General features: G+C 48.1%; 1 protein-coding gene across 2 annotated transcripts; it reads right to left on the reverse strand.

The window, feature by feature from the left end:
- Positions 1-701: 701 nt before the first annotated feature.
- Positions 702-14,663, reverse strand: Znf12 (zinc finger protein 12). Of its 2 annotated transcripts, XM_052168220.1 has the most exons (5): positions 14,470-14,663; positions 13,593-13,655; positions 9,762-9,888; positions 9,460-9,555; positions 702-4,676 (listed from the first exon to the last, which is right to left on the reverse strand). In XM_052168220.1, the coding sequence occupies exons 2-5, from the start codon at positions 13,605-13,607 to the stop codon at positions 2,833-2,835; spliced, it is 2,082 nt and encodes a 693-aa protein (XP_052024180.1). In that variant the 5' UTR covers positions 13,608-13,655; positions 14,470-14,663; the 3' UTR covers positions 702-2,832. The 2 variants fall into 2 exon arrangements, with proteins under 2 accessions (XP_052024180.1, XP_052024181.1); XM_052168221.1 differs by lacking the exon at positions 9,460-9,555.
- Positions 14,664-20,314: the final 5,651 nt, after the last annotated feature.

Raw genomic sequence — 20,314 nt, forward strand, 5'->3', positions numbered from 1 at the left:
AGTCTTACACATGAATGATGTGACATTTGGATAGTGGATAAATGGGTCAAAAGATATGGGCTAATCAGGAGAATTATCTGAAAGTGAACAAAATTAGATCCTTACTTCACATATCACCAAATAATATAAGCAATAAGCCATGTGCGAGCTAAACTACCCCAAATAAACTTAAAATGTATTAGAAAACCAAGTAAACCTGAGGTTGTCAGTTTCCAAAATGACCTGGGTTAAACTTGTGGCTCATATCTGTACTTCCACATGTGGGAGACTAAGGCAGAATTACCACCATGAGTTCGAGGCCTATCAGAGCCGCAAAGCCACTCTTGTATCTCAAACAAGACAAAAACAAGGTCTGGCTTGTCTCTTTCCCAGAACCCATGTGAATAAAGTCAGATGCAGCTGTGGGAGGCCAACAGTACACTGCCTGCTGTGTGAGGACCAGACTTCAGTTCCACCCCCAGGTCCCGTGTACTGCGCACTTGGGAGACCCACGGTGGGAAGCAGCATACAGGTGGCTCCTGACACAAGCTGGGGCCAGTCTAGCTTACTTGGTAAACTCTAGGCCATCAAGTGAGACCATGTCACAGCAAACAACAGAGGCAGCACCCAGAGAACACTTGAAGTTGTCCTGGGGCCTCCACACGCATGCACACATGCACGTATGAACACAGAGGAAAATAATCTTACAGGCCGACGACAGCTCAAGGAAGCATACACATTTGTTTCAAGTTCATTTTCAATGCTCAGATTATTTACATACAAATTTACAGATAATAAATCTCTATTGATACATCAAAATAAATGATTTAACCTAAAGTCCGCTTCTAAATTGCGTTAACTCCTACAAAGTGTAATGTGGTACCAGGTAGGCTGGTATTAACAGAATGTTCCTAAGTCACCTGGTTTAGAAACAGTCTCTTAGAAAAACAAAACTCACAGTCCAGACACGGAGTGGCTACAGGTCACGTTGGTTCACTGGCTCTGTGACATCATTCAGGTCCATGTTACTCTACTTCCTGTAGTCATGACTACACGGTACACACAGTTGGCAGTCATTATCAGACACTGCATCCAGACAAGGTGATGTCTACGAAGGTTCTGCTGCTTGGCCCTTCCAAGAAATGATCTTTGATATCTTTTCTGACTCTCTGGACTTGGGTCCAAGGTTCCGAGAAAGGGTCATCCCCAGCCATGCAAACTTCCCAGGAGTTACGTCCCACCCTCCAAGGAAGAATGCACTCGGGCGACTTGTGAAAGCCAAGCAGGGAGCGGCAGAAGGCACTGGGTGAGATCTGCCCCGTTCCTGTGTGTTCTCACTTCCGAGGGACAGGAGAGCAGATCGAGTTTATAACCACAGCACGTGCTAGCCAGCCACTGTGCCCCACGCGCGTATAAGCGTCCGTGTGAAGCGGGTGAGTGAAGGGTACACAGAAATGACAATACCCTAAGCAGAGCTCGCAGTTGTACAGAGTATGGTGAGTGCTGAGTCTACTTCCCACCTCTACAGACTTCTGGCCTAGTTTAAAATGATCTATGCAGAGTTTTCTATTTTATAGATATATTTCTGTGTTTGCTATAGTTGGGGGCGGGGAGGAAACTGGCTTCTTTACAGAGGACAGAATCCTGTGACGATGACCAAATGCATCTGAAAACTCTAGGAAGAAAAAGCTCAGTTCCTAACCGCCAAAGACTGCTCAGGGGCAGAGCATATGAGGATAGTGACAGGGTGGGGAGTAACAGGGTGGGGAGTGACAGGGTGGGGAGCGACAGGGTGGGGGGCTTCCTGCGAATGGGTAATCTCCCCATATATTACAAAGTAATGACACAATATGTTTCCAAGCTGGATTAAAACTGAACATGAGATTTCTGTGATGGTTACTGAAACAGAAACAAGAAACCCCAAGGCCTGTGTCCCTAAGGAATCATAAACCAGTTTAGTGTGGCAAACTTGGCTAACCAGACTGGCAATTTTACATTCCATAGTTATTATAGAGTGTACGTATATCTAGCAGAGTATTTTTTATTTTTTAAATTTATTTATGTTATGTATATGAGTACACTGTAGCTGTCTTCAGACACACCAGAAGAAGGATCCCATTACAGATGGATATGAGCCACCACGTGGTTGCTGGGAATTGAACTCAGGACCTCTGGAATAGCAGTCAGTGCTCTCAACCACTGAGCCATCTCTCCAGCCCCTTTTCTTTTTCTTTTTATTCAATGTCCTTTAGTATTAGAAGTTGCCAAAGACTTGTGCTTCCCACGTTCCTTCCGCTGAGTGAGCGCCCTGATAAGCAGTCTGAAGTTATGCTGAACATATTTATCTCTTCCGACTCCTGTATGGCCTGCCTAGTGCTCTTTTCACAACTGTGGTTCCTGCCCTGTGAGTTTCTGATAAATTATCTCACAGACTTCTTCATGCTCCTTTGTGTGAGCTCTCTGACTGAGGTATCCTTTGGTATGTGGGGGTGTTGTTCTGAGACCACCTGGATACCAAAGTCTGCAGATTAAGTCCCTATGTAAGATGACATCGTAATTGCGTACACCCTACAAAAATCCTCCCACGTACTTTAACTCACCTCTAGATTATCTATAATGTTTAATACCATATAAACGCAATATAAAGAGCTGTTATAGTGTACTACTTAGGGAAGAAAGAGAAAAAAAATAACCTGTACATATTCAGCACAGAGAAAGCCTTCTTCCTATGTAGTTTCAGAGGGTTGACTCTTCGGAGATGGGACCTATGGGTACTGAGGGTCAATTGCATATCAGGGCTCAACTGCAGACAGGAGTTTCTAGTTGACTGAGAAGGTCGTCTCGAGTCTGGCTCTAAAGGAGCCTTCCCACGTCAACCCCGTTCCCGTTCTCTCTCCTATGAGTTCTCTGATGGCTATTGAATGCTGACTTGTGGTAGAACTTCTTCCCACACTCGGTACACTCGTACGGTTTCTCTCCTGAGTGGGTTCTGTAATGCACAGTGAGGTAGGACATCCGAGAGAAGGCTTTCCCGCACTCGGTACATTCGAAGGGCTTCTCTCCCGAATGGATCCTGTGATGGATCGTGAGATAGGACATCTGGGAGAAGCACTTCCCACACTCGTAACACTCGTAGGCCTTCTCTCCCGTGTGTGTGCGCTGATGTCTGTTAAGGGCTGAATTCTGGCAGAAGGTCTTCCCGCACTCGCTGCACTCATAGGGTTTCTCTCCTGAATGGATTCTGTGATGGATCGTGAGGTAGGACATCTGAGAGAAAAACTTGCCGCATATGTAACATTCATAGGGTTTCTCCCCTCTGTGAATTCTCCGGTGTCTACAGAGGGCTGAATTCTGGTAGAAGGTCTTCCCACACTCGCTACACTCATAGGGCTTCACTCCCGAATGGGTTCTGTGATGGACGGTGAGGTAGGACAACTGGGAGAATAATTTCCCACACTCGTTACACTCATAAGGCTTCTCCCCCGTGTGCACCCTCTGGTGTCTCATGAGGGCTGAGTTCAGGTAAAAGGTCTTTCCGCACTCCGCACACTCGTAGGGCTTCTCCCCGGAGTGGGTTCGGTAATGCACAGTGAGGTACGACAATCTGGAGAAGAACTTCCCGCACTCGTTACACTCGTACGGCTTCTCGCCCGTGTGCGTCCTCATGTGCGTTGTAAGCGTGGACTTGCGGCAGAAGCACTTCCCACACTCGCTGCACTTGTAGAGTTTGACGCCCGTGTGGATCTTCTGGTGGTCGTTGAGTGCTGACTTCTGAGAGAACGTCTTGCCACAGTCGTGACAAACGTAGGGCCTCTCCCCTGAGTGTGTCCTCTGGTGCTGGGTGAGGTGTGTCTTCTGGCAGAAGGATTTGCCACAGTAGCCACACTTGTAGGGCTTCTCGCCTGAGTGGGTTCTCTGGTGCTGAATGAGGTGTAGCTTCTGGTAGAAGGTCTTCCCGCACTCCGTGCACTTGTAGGGCTTCTCCCCCGAGTGGGTCCTCTGGTGGACGGTGAGGGTCCCCTTCTGGCAGAAGGACTTGCCGCACTGGCCACACTTGAAGGGTTTCTCTCCTGTGTGAGTTCTCTGGTGGATAACAAACTTTGACCTCTTGCAGAAGGACTTCCCACACTGCTGGCACTCGTAGGGCTTCATTTCCATGAGAGAATCCTGGTGGGCACTGAGGTCTGACGTCTCCAGAAAAGCTACTTCAGATCCATTCCAGTCGCAGGGCTCCTCTTCTAGGTGATTAAGAAACATGGTGCCCTTCGGGAAGGATTTCTGGCACTCAACATATTCAAAGGGCTTCTCCAAAAAGTGAACCTTCTGGTAAACGCTGTCTTCACTTAGAGTGTCCTCATCCCCATCTCCATCTCCACTAAACTCATAAGACCCGTCTCCAGGCTGTGTTTCCTCAAGCTTCCTGTGGGGGAGGGGCTTCCCACACCCGGCGCACACATTGGGCTGCAGTTTTGCGTAGCTTCCGTCGCTGCGAATGAAGGCGGAGACACACATCAGGGTCTTCTCGCAGGAGTCGCACTGAGGGAGGACCTTCCCTGAGTGAACGGGCTTTGTGTCTCCATCAAGGGCGTTACTAGAAGCCTCGGCCGGGCTTTTGCAGCTGAACACAGCTGAACTTGACTGACTCTCTGCATCTCCTTGGTCTTCCTCCATCAGGCTGCTCACGTGCCAGACCTCATCTAAAAAGAGGCAAAAACGAACCAACGTTTGTACGTTTCCTATGTAAGGCACAGTCTGAGACTGACAGAGGGCCTCACACCTCTGTGAGGGCTCACTCACTATGTTTAGTCTTTTGGAATGGCAGGAACAGATCCCATTGCTGGGAAGGAGAGAAACCCGATCAAACACAGCATCTCTGATATGGGCTGCTTTGGAGTGTTTTGTTCATAGACCCAGAGCAATGACAGGTAAAAGGCGATGCTGGATAAAAGGCTGACAGAAGAAATCACAGCACACAGGGAGAGCCTTCAGGGCAGCCAGAAGCCCCATTGCACAAGAAAGAGAACAAGATATATGGAAACAAGGCTGTGACTTGTCGCCAACAAGCACTGTTCCCTGTATTACTTCACACTGGGAGAGAGAGGTTAGCATCTAAGGTGACCACGCTGATACACCATGTTATGTCTCTGGGCATAGCTGACTACACAGACACACTGGGCCATGCCTCTGGGCGTGGCTGACCACACTGACACACCAGGCCATGTCTCTGGGTGTGACTGACCACACTGACACACTGGGCCAAGTCTCTGGGTGTGACTGACCACACTGACACACCAGGCCATGTCTCTGGGTGTGACTGACCACACTGACACATTGGGCCATATCTCTGGGCGTGGCTGACCACACAGACACCGGCCATGTCTCTGGATGTGACTGATCACACTGACACACCAGGCCATGTATCTGTGCGTGGCTGATCACACTGACACACCAGGCCATGACTCTGGGTGTGGCTGACCACACTGACAGACCAGGCCATGTATCTGTGAGTGGCTGATCACAATGACACACCAGGCCATGACTCTGGGTGTGGCTGACCACACTGACACCGGCCATGTCTCTGGGCATGGCTGACCACACTGACACACCGGGCTATGTCTCGATTCTGCATCCTTCCTTGCTTGCTATTTTGATTTCTATCCCACAATAGTGTCACATAGGTTTAACACATAAACTTTTCTCATGTTTAGAACCTGGGACCTAGGCGTTCACTTGGAAAGAGAGTTCTGGACCACCTACGTGGAACAGGAAGTACCAGATGGCACAGAAAAAAATGCCATCCACCAAAAGCACTGATTTAAGAAAAACCTTCTACCAGTGCTATGGTTTAAGAATGAACGCATTTGACCATGAAATTTACTACTGCTTCTATCCCGACCTGTGTCATGTGAACTGATGTGGTCACCCAGGGGAAGGTATTTAACAGCCTCTATAGGCAGTGTCCCACGTCAACAGGAAGTGGTGGGTTTTATATTACAGGGTTGCTATAGGACTGTTGGAGTCAAAGTGTTCAGAACAGCACACTCACAAAGCACATGTTCAAGTCACTCGAGCAGTTTTTCCCACTTTTACTCTACCAATAACTGAGGGACCTGCTGTGCTGGTCTGAATGAGGTGTCCCCAGTAAGTCTTGAGCATTTAAAGACTTGGTGTCCAGTGAGTAGCTGTTTGGGGAGAATTAGGTGGTCTCTTAAAAGAAGTGTTTTAGTAGAGGCAGCTTTCGGGGGCCATTTTGACTGAGCTCTCTGCCTGTGGACTGAGCTGTGAGCTCTCTTGCCTACCTGGTACCATGCTCCTTGCTGTGACAGTGACAGACTTTCTTCCATACATTGTCTGTCAGTCATGGTGTTTAATCACGGCAATAGAAAAGAACTACTACATCCATTCCCGCAGTTTCCTTATTCTGAACATGAGTTTCACGGAGCATGTGGACCTTAACCCTCAGTGCGATGGCGATGCTGTTCTCACTTATCTTAGAAATTATGGGATAGACCAATCTTAATTTGATGTCATGCAGATTAAGTCACACATTTAATCTCCGGAATTTACATCCGCCAAGAATCCACCAGTGTCAAATCAACACGTCACCACCTGGACCCGATTACGACTTGAAGCCAGGATCATTCTGAACTGAAACTATTCTGCTCTAGGAAAACCAAGCTACTAATTAAACAAAGAGGGTCATGTAATCCTTGGGAATCGGGATTTGCTTCGGCAATCAATACTGTCAACATCATCATGTCCTATCAAGTCGGTCGAGACAGATCATAGTGCCACTTCCCTACGCTAGGATTTTTGGGATAGCCCAGAAATTCTTGGCATCCCGGTGCCCACAAGTCTCCATCCCTACTGCTTGCCTGCCTGACTTTTTTCTTGCCCATTTACTGCAGAGAAAAGACTGAGCAATGGCGAGAGTCGGGAAGGACCGTGGAAACTCAGACTTACAAACCTTCTCTGTGGGGATGCCCAGCCCATCCTAATGAGACACACAGCTGCAGACATGAAAAATCCAGGAAAAGAAGATGCTAAGACCACAGACCCATGGAGGTCAGTGAGTGCTTCAGGAAACCACGTCTTACAGGCAATATGGAACCAATGCTGTGTTGAGCCTTAGGAAACAAGGAACGTAAGTAGGTTTATTTTGTAAAAGGTATCTCTCCCTCCATGGATATCTCACATGAAGAGTCTTTCTAAGCCAATTAAGATTTATAGAAACCCAGACATCTTTCATACTTTCATTACAACCATACAGAGGTAAAGAAAGATATTTCCTAAGGGAAAACCAGCCCGGGACTCTGGAGACCAAGCTCCACCTGATGAGCAGATATTCTTACAAACTGTGAGGCCACGGTAGGAAATGACAGCATGGCCAAGCAGCAAGGGGGACAGGAAAAGCACGCAGCCTCCCTCTGTCAGCTGTGAGAGTTCACGATCAGTTTTCACACACAGCAAAAAACGAAAGACACGCAAGCTGTTATCAGGGAAAAGCCGAAGCCAGGTGGTGGTGGCGCACGCCTGTAATCCTAGCACTTGGGAGGCAGAGGCAGGCGGATTTCTGAGCTCGAGGCCAGCCTAGTCTACAGAGTGAGTTCCAGGACAGCCAGGGCTACACAGAGAAACCCTGTCTTGAAAAAAAACACCACCACAACCCCCACCCCCCGCAAAAAAAAAAAAAGAAAAAAAGAAAAAGAAAATCAGGAAAAAGCCGGCAGGAACTGTGTAGAGCGGCTGCAACCCCAACGTGAGTCGGCATCAAAATGGACAGGCAAACAAAAGCTGACAGAGCCGACAGTCCCTCAGCCAGGGGACACAGCTGGAACGCCATCCTGCCCAGAGACTTAAGAAGGTGGGAAGACAAACGAATCAAGTGCCATTTCTGTATACGGTGCAAGGGAACACCATTCACAGGCTTGGGACTGAAACGGTTCGTGGTGCATGCCCTTGCTTCAGCACTCGGGAGGCGGAGGCCAGCCTGGTCTACGGAGAGAGTTCCAAGACAGCCCAGGCTACACAGAGAGACTGTCTTTAAAAACCAAACCAAAACATAAAAACAAGCAAAACAAAACTGTAAGTCTGAGCTGAGGGAACAGATTTCAACAATGACCCGCACTGCCAAAGAAAAAGAAAAGTACCAACAGAGGGAGAGGCTGGGGCACACGGTTTAGGATGGAAATTCCTTAATCTGACTTCAAGGATAATAAAGAGGTGGGTAGAGGAGCTGGCTGCTCCAGGCTAGCAACCTCGGTTCATTCTCTAGATCCCACACGAAGGTAGGAGAGAACCGCTCACTCCCAGAGCTGTCCCGTGACCTATGACGTATGCTGCTGCTGAACCCAAACACACACTCTCCTAATAACTACAATAAATAAAATCAACGTGGCCGGAGAGATGGCTGATCGGCTAAGAACACCAGTTGCTCTAACTCCATAGGACCTGGGTTAGATTCCTGGCACACGCACAGTGACTCACAGTCTGCCACCTATAACTCCAGTCTGAGGACAATCAATGCTCTCTCTGTCCTCCACAGGCACTGCACGTGCATGGTACACAGACATACATGCAGGCAAAACATATGTGTAAGATAAAAATGAAGGTTAAAGGAAAAAAAAAAAAGAACCCATGATGGTTACTACCGCCACCTCGGGAGAGCACCGAATCACCTCCGAGTCAAGCCTCTCGCACGCCTGACCTGACAGGAAGAAACAACCCACTGTTTCCATCACTGGTCCCTCGGCTAGGATTCCGGACTGAATGAAAAGGAGGAAGGGCGCGTGCCGAGCCCCTCGAGCATCTCTCTCGCTTCCTGACCGCGGATGCAGGATGCGCAAACCGTCCTGTTGCAGTGACCTCCGGCCTGTGATGGACTGCATGTGTCCTTGAGCTGGAGTTAAGACCTTTCCCCCCTTAAGTTCCTTTTGTGGGGGTTTTATCCCAGCCACAGAAAGTGACTGATACAGAGCTCCAAGCATTTTGGTCAAAGAGAATGAAAAGAAAGCCGGGGGGTTAGCAACCTGAGCGTGAAGAGGGCTGTCTTTTGATGCTACACTTATGAACGCCAATGAAAGGAAACGATGAAAATGGGTAACGCAAAATACTGAGGTCCAAGGCGTAGAGAAAAGGAGAACTGACTTCTATTCTTTCTTTCCCTGCCCCCACAAACCCAAGGTTTCTCTGTGTAGTCCTGGCTGTCCTAGAATTTGCTCTGTACACCATCCTGGCCTCGAACTCACGGAGATCCACCTGCTCTGCCTGGGGTGCTAGGTTTTAAGACACACGCCTCTCATAGCCAGCTAGGAACCTTTGATTATGGGTAGTGGTAGCCAGGGGGCTCTCTATAACCACGTACTTTCGTGGGGGAATGAAGAAGCCTACAGGGTGACTAACTCCTCAGTAACTTCTCAGGCTTGGGCTGACGAGAATGTCACCCCAGCTGCCACCTGCTCTCTGCCTCCGCTAACACACCTGGGTAGCTCTGAGGTGAGAGCGCTCCTTCTACTATCCATGGCTCTTCTCCTCGTTCCAACTTGATGATAACATCCGGTTTGAGAATGTGATAGCCTGTTAATGAGAAATGAGAAAGAACTTGAGCCTGCCCGAGTGGCCTCGGGGTTTCTACCGTGCTGGAAACGCGGCACTGTGTCTGCAGCGCGTGGCACAAGGGCTTTGTTTTCACAGAAAGGTCAGGACCTTCTGAGGTCAGAACAACTGCTCAGAGTGAAAGGCACATCCCACATCGGAGTACCCAGGAGGCAAGCGGTCCTCACCCACGGACACGAGGTTGCTGTAGGTCTCCAGCATCACGTCCCTGTATGTCGTCTTCTCCTCGGGGTCCAGCTGCTGCCACTCCTCCTGGGAGAAGGCCACCGCCACATCCTTGAATGATAGCGGGCCCTGCAACGACACGATCAGAATCAGGACACACAGAGCAGGCACCTGAAGACGAGATGTGCCCGAGCTCCTGGTCCAGTTGACCATGAACGCTGTAGACCTTACTTTTTTTTTTTTTTTTTTTTTGGTTTTTTGGATTTGTTTTTTTTGAGACAGGGTTTCTCTGTGGTAGCCCTGGCTGTCCTGAAACTCACTCTGTAGACCAGGCTGGCCTCGAACTCAGAAATCCACCTGCCTCTGCCTCCCAGAGTGCTGGGATTACAGGCGTGCGCCACCACCGCCCGGCTTAGACCTTACTTTACCTCACTGACTCTGAGAGAAAAGCACGCTTAAGAAGCAGTATTCGGCAAAACCAGAACAGGGAAGTGGGAAGGGGTGGGTGGGAGGACAGGGGAAGAGAAAGGGGCTTACGGGAGTTTCGGGGAGTGGGGGGCTAGAAAAGGGGAAATCATTTGAAATGTAAATAAATTATATCGAATAAAAAAAAAAAAGAAGCACGCTGCCTTGGGGCTACGGCAAAGTGTTTGCAATATGAGTGTCTGTACTCGAGTTTGGACTTCCGGAAACCCACACAAATGCCAGGCGGACATGGCTGCCCATCTGTAGTTTCAATCTTGGAAGTCAAGGCAGGGGCTCTCCAGAGGACTACCACTGGAGAGCTTTGGGTTGGGATAAGAGACCTTTCTTCAACGAATAAAGTGCAAGGGTGACTGATGATTCCCACCACCAACCTGGGCCTCCACAGCCACTGGCACATGCAAACCATGCATATACACAAGTGCCCACATGAAAAAGAAAGCAAAATACCCCGGAAACCCACTGCCTTGGGGCTCACTTTTACACATTAAGAAAGCACTGGGCAGGGCCAGAGAGATGGTTCAGTGGTTAAGAGCACTGACTGCTCTTCCAGAGGTTCTGAGTTTAATTCCTAGCAACCACAACCACCTGTAATGGGATCTGATGCCCTCTTTTGGTGTGTCTGAAAACAGCTGCAGTGCACTCATATAAATAAAAATGATCTAGAAGTGGGGAGCAGCAGCAGCAGCAGCAGCAGCACTGGGCTTGATCTGCAAGCCAGGGACAAACCTAGCTGCTGGAGATTCAAAAACCAACAGAAGAAGTTCCCACCACTGAGGTGCCCGGGCCCAAGGGACACCCATGCAGTCCTAGGCACCCCTTGCCCTTCGGGACCCTCTCCATCTTGTCTCTAGGATATGAACAAAGATGGCGTCCCCCGGCCCTACTTCCCGGGCTCTTCCTCGTGCCCTCCACTAGCTCTTCTTTCCTTCGGGTGCCCAGTGCACTGACGTCACAGCTGTGACAGAGAGCCTCCCTGGGTTCACCCACAGTTTAACTGGCCTCTCTGTACCTACGCTTCCCAAGTGATTACTGCTAGTCCGAGTCCATGCACGTGAGACTCGCACGCCCCAGGCCTCAACATTCTGCCCTGCACAACCCCTCAATCCGTCCCAGAACTTGGTGACACGCTAGTCTTTAAAAGCCAGCTTAGTTTCACGATCCCCTTGCCGCCCCTTTCCACAGCCGTCACTACAGGCAGGCTCACACACCCTCCTGGCATTTCTTACGGATTTCTGAAAATCTGAACATCAGTCTACACACCCATGGGGCAAATGTTAAAGCCATGACCCCAGAACCATGCCTCCAGCTCCCCAAACCACCTCTCAGTGCTTAACTTTTGAAAATAAGCCTTTTCAATTGCAAACACATCAGGCACTACAACTGCTTCCTGTGAACAACCAGCGGGCATCATGAACTCTATGGGAGGCACTTAGCACAGTGAAGTAGATTCCAGTGGTATTATTATTGGTTACTGAGTGTATGGTATTATAGATATAAATACACTTTAACCATATGACAAAGATCCTTCAAGCCAGTTTTCAGGAGAGGAAGAAGTGAAATCATTGCTTTGGAAAAGAAATGTGAATGACAGAGTGTCTTATAAAGGAAAACTCGAGGACCAGCGAGACGGCTCAGCAGGGTGAAGGTGCTTGCCACCAAATCCGGCAACTTGAGTTCAATCCCCACGACCCGACTCCTAAGAGTTGTCTTTTGGCTTCCAAACACCAACATGGCATGCGCACCCACAAACAATTCAAACAAACAAAAAACGACAACAACAAACAAACCCAAACAGTAAGATCAAACAAGACCACAGATCTATGGCTACATGAATGTGAGCTGACAGATCTGTCTTCAAGTAGATGAACTTCTCTTATATTAAAAGCACCCAGGGGGCTGGAGAGATGGTTCAGTGGTTAAGAGCACCGACTGCTCCTCCAGAGGTCCTGAGTTCAATTCCCAGCAGCCACATGGAGGCCCACAACCATCTATAATGGGGTCCTTCTGGTGTGTCTGAAGACAGCAACAGTGTGCTCACATATATAAAATAAATAAATAAATCTTTAAAAAGAAAAAAGCACCCAGAGAGCAGTTCTTTACTGAGAATACACTCAGGTTAAACTTAGCACTCTCTTCAACCCCAATGTGTGTGTTTCTATTTGAGACTCTCCCACTAAAGGAACCTAAATGGGCCACTGGGAAGGAATATTCTACTCTTTGGTGAATGCCAACACCTAGGAGAGCACACTGGCATTCACCAGCAAATAAATGACTCCTAATTAACAAGTAATTCTAGCCAAGGGGAAGAAAGGTTATTTGAGGGTGGAAAAAGTCAATGGGTTTGTCACTGAACTTCTTGTCATTGAAAGTCAACAGCAGGGCCAGGGATGGTGGCATTCGCCTGTAATCCTGGCTGAAGAGCTCAGGGCAGCCTGAGCTACACAGCAAGGCCCTTTCTGAAGCAAGCAAAGATGCAAAAACAAAGACATTGAAAGAAACCAAACAAAGAGAAACTACTCGGATCATAAGAGGAAACGGAATGTGGCGGAACACGGATCTGAGTGCACTGCATCCTTGGACAGTGACAGGCAGGGCAACGGACCTACAAAAGGAAAGGAACAGGAGACGGTACAACAACAGGCGAGAGAAGAAAGCATGGAGTCCTTTAGGTGTTGTCCGAACCTACTGCACAGGGATGCTAAGCAGGCAGCGGGCTGCTCCATACTAAACTAACACAGAGCCACTGGTGAAAGCCAGGAGAACCAGATCTAAGCAGGATAAAAAGATCCGCATGGAAGCAGAAGAAATTCTAAATCCAGGAACAGGGCACCAAGACAGACATCACAGAAACAGACAGAGGAGTCTACCGAGGCCGCTAAAGACCGGGCAGGTCAAAGCGTGCAATCCATCATGGGCCAAGGCAGCAGGAGCCACATCAACTCCACAATCAGGAAACAGAGGAGGAGGAAGACATGCTTGCTAATGCTCAAATCTCTTCCTCCAGTCTATGCTGTCCAGGGTGCCCAGGGAATGGTCTTATCCAGAACAAAATGGGTTTTCTTCTATCAATGAATGTGATCAAGACAATCCCTGACAGGCATGCCCAAGAGGCTCTTATCTTTAAATCTGGTCAAGGTGTCAACTACAGCATCATAAGGACTTGGTATGGTCTATGCTACCTACAGATTTGAGCACAACAATGCTTACTACTGTTTGCTACTGTTTGTCTGATTCTAACTTTCATCTCTTTCTGTTGTATCTATTTTTCCCCTTTAAAGTCTGATCTGTCCTGTGCCTCTTCGAGTGTAGTAAATCAAACTAGACAATGGAAACAAAACCAGACTCACCAAGGATGTATTCATCTTCCGCTGCAGTAGGAAAAATCTGTAGAAGGACTAATGTAGTCAGGTCTGGGGAAGGAAAAAACAGCGTCATTGTGAGTGGGCGTGGAAAAGGAGAAATCTCCTGCATAAAAATCTCCTGGAACATTCCCCGAAGAAAACCATAAGGGATGGTGGTCTCGTTGGCTTTCAGAAAGGAGTGGAGATTGCAACTGTGCATTGGGACTTGGGGGGATGAATGAGTGCAGCTGTGGAGAGGGGGTGAACTAACAAGAAATTAACAAGAAATGCTAGTTAAATAATTGCCATTTAGTATGGGGTACAAAAGAATACTCACAGGCTGCTCTGAAAACAAAAGTTAACCTGGTGGGCACTGTATTTATATAAAATTATGTGATACTGTGACCACGACTTTAATACCACAGAAGGAACCCGGGCCCGGGACCTAGCATTCCTAACCCTCTTTGTGACCTCGGTTATGTCACGGCCATCGCAGACCCATAGTCTTCCCCTAAGAACAGACGCAAACACAAACTTTTCCTGAACTAGACCAGAGATAGGATGCTGCAGGGACAGGCTCGGGAAAACTAGCAAGCAGAGCAAGGGTTCAGATGGCGCCTGTCAAGTGAGACAGGAGTTTGGACAGCGCCTCCGCAGCTCAGGCCACTGGGCTGACCTCTCCTAAGTCCGCATGCCTCATCCTCGGACTACCTATGCAGTCCAAAGCTGTCAACGCGACCATTGCTACCCTCCGGGATCCCGCACGCTGAGGACAGCAGGGAGCCGGGGCTTCGCGCAGCCGCTGATCGCTCAGGGCCCCCGCGAGCAATCAGACCGACCCAGCCTCCCACCCGCGGCCCCGATCAGCACCCTCAGGCCTCACCTAGGAGGCCGCGCCAGGCCGGGACCTCGCCGCCCTTGTGAGCCGGGCCCTCGGCCTCCCCGGCCTGCAAAGCCGAGTCTGCCTGCGCCGATCCGAACGCACCGGCCTCGGCCCGCAGGCTCGCGACACCAGCCTGCGCAAGCCAAAGCTGCCTATGCAAGTGTAGAGACACAGACCGCAGGAAGCCAGGGCAGCGCAGCGCTCGTGCGCTTGCGCGAGCATGCACACAAACAGAAGTGCGCACGCGCAGCAGCCCCTCGGCACTGGGCTGGTCCCAGTGGTCTTCGGCTCATCCTGGGGGCGGCGGCTCCAGGAGCCTTATGCTTCTAGGGATCGTCGCACAAGTCTCCTCCTCCTTTCAGCAGCTTGTGGGCGCTAAGAGCCACAGCAACTAGAACCCAGCGGTCACCAACGTGATTTTCCTCACTTTGAACCTACAGGAATGGCCTGTGGGGTAATATGCGTTTACCCAGACCTCTCCCAGCGTGGTGCTTTTAGATAAAAGGCAGATTCTAACAGATGAAAGAAAGAAAACGGTCACACTCTGTTTAACCGAAGCGCTAGAAGTTTCCATCAAACACTAAGAAATGTCCATCACTCCTTTTAAGAGAAAGAAGACAAAAACAGTGGTTTTGCTGAATCACAAAACAAATAAATAAAAATCCTAAAAGCAATCAGAAGGTACACACAGAAAGGGAGAGAAAAAAAGCTTGTCAAACGACTTTTCAAACTTGATGTTTGCAGTCAGGTGACATAGAGCCCTACAGTCAATGAGTCCTCAGATTTCACCTGCCCTCCTAAATAAGGAAAAGGTTTCCAAAGTTGATGGAGACCGAACAAAAGCTGCAGATGCAAAAAAGGAAGGAAGAGAAAACACAAATGGTGGGTTTCTAGATCGTGTGTCTAATGCACAGAAACAAAAAACAGAACCAGAAAGAACACAGAGAACGGAGAAAATAGCTCTTGGTAAAGTGACCCCTGACATGATATATGGGGCCAGGCGACAATGACAGTTTTCAAAGATGGTACAATATCATGAACAACCCATCAATTTCTTACAGAAATAATGCAACAGTGTTCTTGGCCTAATTCTTCACAAACACGTTGGCATCAAGATTAATAACGAAGTCTGGCAACAGAGAAAATTCCATATGCCGATGCAGAGGAAACATTTTCATCTCAGAAGAAGCACCACACACTCGTGCACACACATGCACATGCACATACATTCACACATGTACACACAAATGTGTGCACATACACACCCACATGCATGTGTATGTGCCCCCCCCACACACATATTGACCATATATATTTTTTCAATCTTAATAAATCACCACAGAGGGTCAGCTAGATGCCATGTAAGCCTAACAAATGGACTTCGCTTCCCAGAACACACACTGGAAGGAAAGAAGTAACTTCCCAAAGCTGTCCTCTGCTCTCCCATGTGTGCAGGGTACACACTCACAAAACAAACAACAATGATAAATCAATTTAAAATATAAATCTACCATGGAAGCTGGATGGTAGTGGTGCACGCCTGTAGTCCCAGCACTCTGGGAGGCAGAGGCAGGCGGATTTCTGAGTTCAAGGCCAGCCTGGTCTACAGAGTGAGTTCCAAGACAGCCAGGGCTATACAGAGAAACCTTGTCTCGAAAAATACCTAAAAAAAAAAAAAAAAAAAGCAAAACAAAGCAAAAGAACTCTTTCTGTAATTACCCTTCCTATCCATCTTAAGGCTCATGGTTCTAGGCCACAGGCAGGAAACTTCTACTGTCACCCTCTGCAGTTCTTTTGGTGGCCACTACCTACGGTAAAATGTTGAATCTTAATTGCCAACTTGACTGGATTTAAAGGCACCTAAAAGACTGCCTTAGTTTCTTTTCATGTTGCTTAGATAAAACAGCCCCCCCCCAAAGCCACTTACAGGAAAGAAGACTTCTTTTGGCTCGCCATTCAGAAGTGGCCCACAATGCTGGCCGGTCAAACAGGAAGGAGCTTGAGGCAGCTGGTCGCATGACATCTACAAACCAGGAGGCCGAGAGGGATGAGGGCTGACTATGTTTAGCTTTGCTCTCTCTGTCTGTACAGTCCAGGGTCCCAACCCAGGGAAACGGTGCCCTGCCGTTGAGTGGGTCTTCCTAACTCAACAAAGCTAATCGAGACAACTCTGCGACTGGTAAGATGGTTCAGTGGTTAAGAGCACCGTCTGCTCTTCCAAAGGTCCTGAGTTCAATTTCCAGCAACCACATGTTGGCTCACAACCATCTGTAATGAGATCTGATGCGCTCTTCTGGTCTGAAGACAGTGACAGTGACAGCGTACTCACACACATAAAATAAATAAATCTTTAAGAAAAAAAAAAGGTAACTCTTCACAGGCTTGCCAGGAGATTATCCCAAGGTGGATAATCCCTCACAGGTCTGCCTTGTAGGCTTGTCTTCTAGGTGATTCTAGATTCTGTCAAGTTGGCAATTAGCACTGACCACCACAGAGACACACTGGTAGGTATGACTTCAAGGGAGTTTCCTGAGAGGCTTTCCTGAGGCGGGAAGATCCACCTTGACATAGGTAGCACCATCTCATGGATTTGGGTTCTTGGGTGCGGCGTGACCCCTCACACTATTGTTACCACCCCTTTGCCATGATGGACTACAGCTCTCTAACTGTGAGCTCAAATAAACCCTTGCTTTTTGGTTTTTTTTTTTTAAGATTTTATTTATTTATTGCTATATGTAAGTACACTGTAGCTGTTTTCAGACACACAAGAAGAGGGTATCAGATCTCATTATGGATGGCTGTGAGCCACCATGTGGTTGCTGGGATTTGAACTCAGGACCTTGTGAAGAGCAGTCAGTGCTCTTAACCGCTGAGCCATCTCTCCAGCCCCCAAACCCTTGTGTTTTGAAGTTGAATTTGTCAACTATTTTGTCCTAACAGTGTCGCCAACTGATGGTGCTGTTTGGGGAGGTCCTGGGAACTTAAAAGCATGGGAAGAGGTAGGTTCAGTGGGAGCAGGGGAATTTATTGGGGCTCACTGGTCTCTTCCTGTCTTTCTTTTTCCATTTCCTGTTTGCTGTGCAATGAACAGCTGTCCTCCACCACACATTTCTGCCACCGTGATGTTCTGCCTCACAAAAGCCACAGAACCACACAGCAGAGGGGCTATGCCCTGAGCCCTTTGGAATGATAAGGTCAAACAAATGTTCCTCTCTCAGGAGTCTACAGTGTCGCAGGAATATAAGAGCAACTTACAGAGAAAACTGGTGCCAAGAAGGTGGGGCCATTGCTGTGATAAAACTGACCTCTTGTGATTTGTAAATCTGTGGAGCTGGCTTGAAAGAGAAAGTCGAGAGTCAGGAGCTGCCCAGTAGAGAAGTTTAAGAATGCTGTAAGCGGGCTGGAGAGATGGCTCAGTGGTTAAGAGCACTGAGTGCTCTTCCGGAGGTCCTGAGTTCAAATCCCAGCAACCACATGGTGGCTCACAACCATCTGTAATGGGATCCGATGCCCTCTTCTGGGGTGTCTGAAAACAGCTACAGTGTACTTATATGCATAAAATAAATAAATAAATCTTAAAAAAAAAAAAAAAAAAAGAATGCTGTAAGCCAGGTGAGAAATCCTGGAGTGAGTTTCACAAACAAGGCTTCCAGGAGATACTCAGAGAAGACTGCTGCACTCAGAAGTTTCAAGTGGGAATGAGATGTTTATTGGAAATTGCACAAGAGGCCTGTACTGGCTGGTTTTGTGTGTCAACTTGACACAGGCTGGAGTTATCACAGAGAAAGGAGTTTCAGTTGGGGAAGTGCCTCCATGAGATCCAACTGTGAGCATTTTCTCAATTAGTGATCAAGGGGGGAGGGCCCCTTTGGGTAGTACCATCCCTGGGCTGGTATTCTTGGGTTCTATAAGAGAGCAGGCCGAGCAAGCCAGTAAGAAACATCCCTCCATGGCCTCTGCATCAGCTCCTGCTTCCTGACCTGCTTGAGTTCCAGTCCTAATTTCCTTTTGTGATGAACAGCAATGCAGAAGTATAAGCTGAATAAACCTTTTCCTCCCCAACTTGATTCTTGGTCATGATGTTTGTGCAGAAATAGAAACCCTGACTAAGACAAGGTCATCAGTATTACATTCTGCCAAGAAACTTGTAAATATTTTGTTTGTGTCCTCGAGACTTTGTTCTTGTTGTTTGTTTGATTTTGTTTTTGTTTTTGTATTTTTTTCATAGGGCCTCACTATATATCTTTGTCTAGCTTGGAACTCACTATATAGGCCAGACTGGTCTCTGGCCTTCAGAAGACCCTCCTGCCTCTGCCTCTTGAGAGCTAGGGTCATAGACATGAGCCACCATGCCTAGTTGCTCTGAGGATGTGGAGATGTGATAGTTAGAGTTGCTACCACTCTAGAATTATATTAACTGGTGTCAGAAAATCCATCTTAATTGTGGGCAGGTCTGTTCCCTAGATGGGGGATAGTAGCCTATATAAGATGGAGAAAGGGGGCTAAACACCATCATGTGTCATCCACTCTCTGCTTCCTGACTGTGGATGCAGTGTGACCAGATACTTACTTCAAGCTGGAATTTGCTGTCACAATGGCCTGTACCCTGATCTGTAAGTCAGAATCAGTCCTTCTCCCTTAGTTGCTTTGCTTGAAGAATTTTTTTTTTATCATAGCAACAGAAAAAACAACAACGAGAAGAACAACAAACAAGACAATAAAGACAGAGAAGGTGGCATCAACTGCACCCTTGGCTTCTAGCTGCACCTTCCACTGTATGTTGACGATATATCTGTGACTGAGTGCCTGTGATGGTTTGTATACGCTTGGCCTAGGGAGTGGCACTATTAGAACCTGTGGCCTTGTTGGAGGCATCGTGTCACTGTGGGGGTGGGCTTGGAGACCTTCCTCCTAACTGCCTGAGGATGCTCACTCTGTTCCTGGCTTCCTTGGGATGAAAGATGTAGAACCCCCAGCTCTTCCTGCACATTGCTTCCACTGTGATGACAAAGGACAGAACCTCTGAACCTGTAAGCCGGCCCCAATTAAATGTTGTCACTATAAGACTTGCCTTGGTCATGGTATCTGTTCACAGCAGTAAAACCCTAAGACAGTGCCCTTGGCACCTTGACTCTTTCTGGTCCTCTGTCCTGTGCCCTATCTTGGGTTGCCTCCTTGGATACTTTAATGGTTAGATTTAATTGTCAACGTGACACAATCTAGGGTCATTTAGGAAAGGAGTGGATTGTCCTTTGGACATGTCTGTGAGAAAGCATCTCAGTTAACGTTAATTGATGTGAGAAGAACCAGCCCACTGTGGGTGATGCCATTCCCAGGGAAGGCGATTCAGAACTGTTCAAGAATAAAGGCGTCAAACCGAGCACAGAAAGTGGGTGAGCGCATGTGCATTTGTGTCTCTCCACAGCTGGGATGTGCGTAGCTGGTTGACACCACCTTGACTTCACAGTGATGGGCAGTAACCTGGATTTAGGAGCTGAAATAAACCCCTTTCTTCACTTAGTTGCGTCTTATCAGAATATGTAACCACAGAGCAGAAATATAAATAGGATAGGCACTAAACATCAGTTCTTCTACTAAAGGATGCCACCCTTCCGCCCAGGATCACCCACTCTTCCATAGCTGGAAACACTCCATTTGGCAGGGAGCCTCAGGACTGGCCTCTCTCCAAACGATATAAATCCAGACATTGTTACTGTATAAATTTCCCTTCTTTGCAAATGTGGCCAGATGGAACCGTCAGTTTGAATCCTGAGGTTCCATTGTGAGCCCAGGCAGAAAAAAAGCATCCACCATTAGCAGCCATCTTCTACACCCAAGGGCCCCA

Source organism: Apodemus sylvaticus, chromosome 22 (assembly GCF_947179515.1).
Source record: "Apodemus sylvaticus chromosome 22, mApoSyl1.1, whole genome shotgun sequence".
In the NCBI taxonomy this organism is placed as follows: domain Eukaryota; kingdom Metazoa; phylum Chordata; class Mammalia; order Rodentia; family Muridae; genus Apodemus; species Apodemus sylvaticus.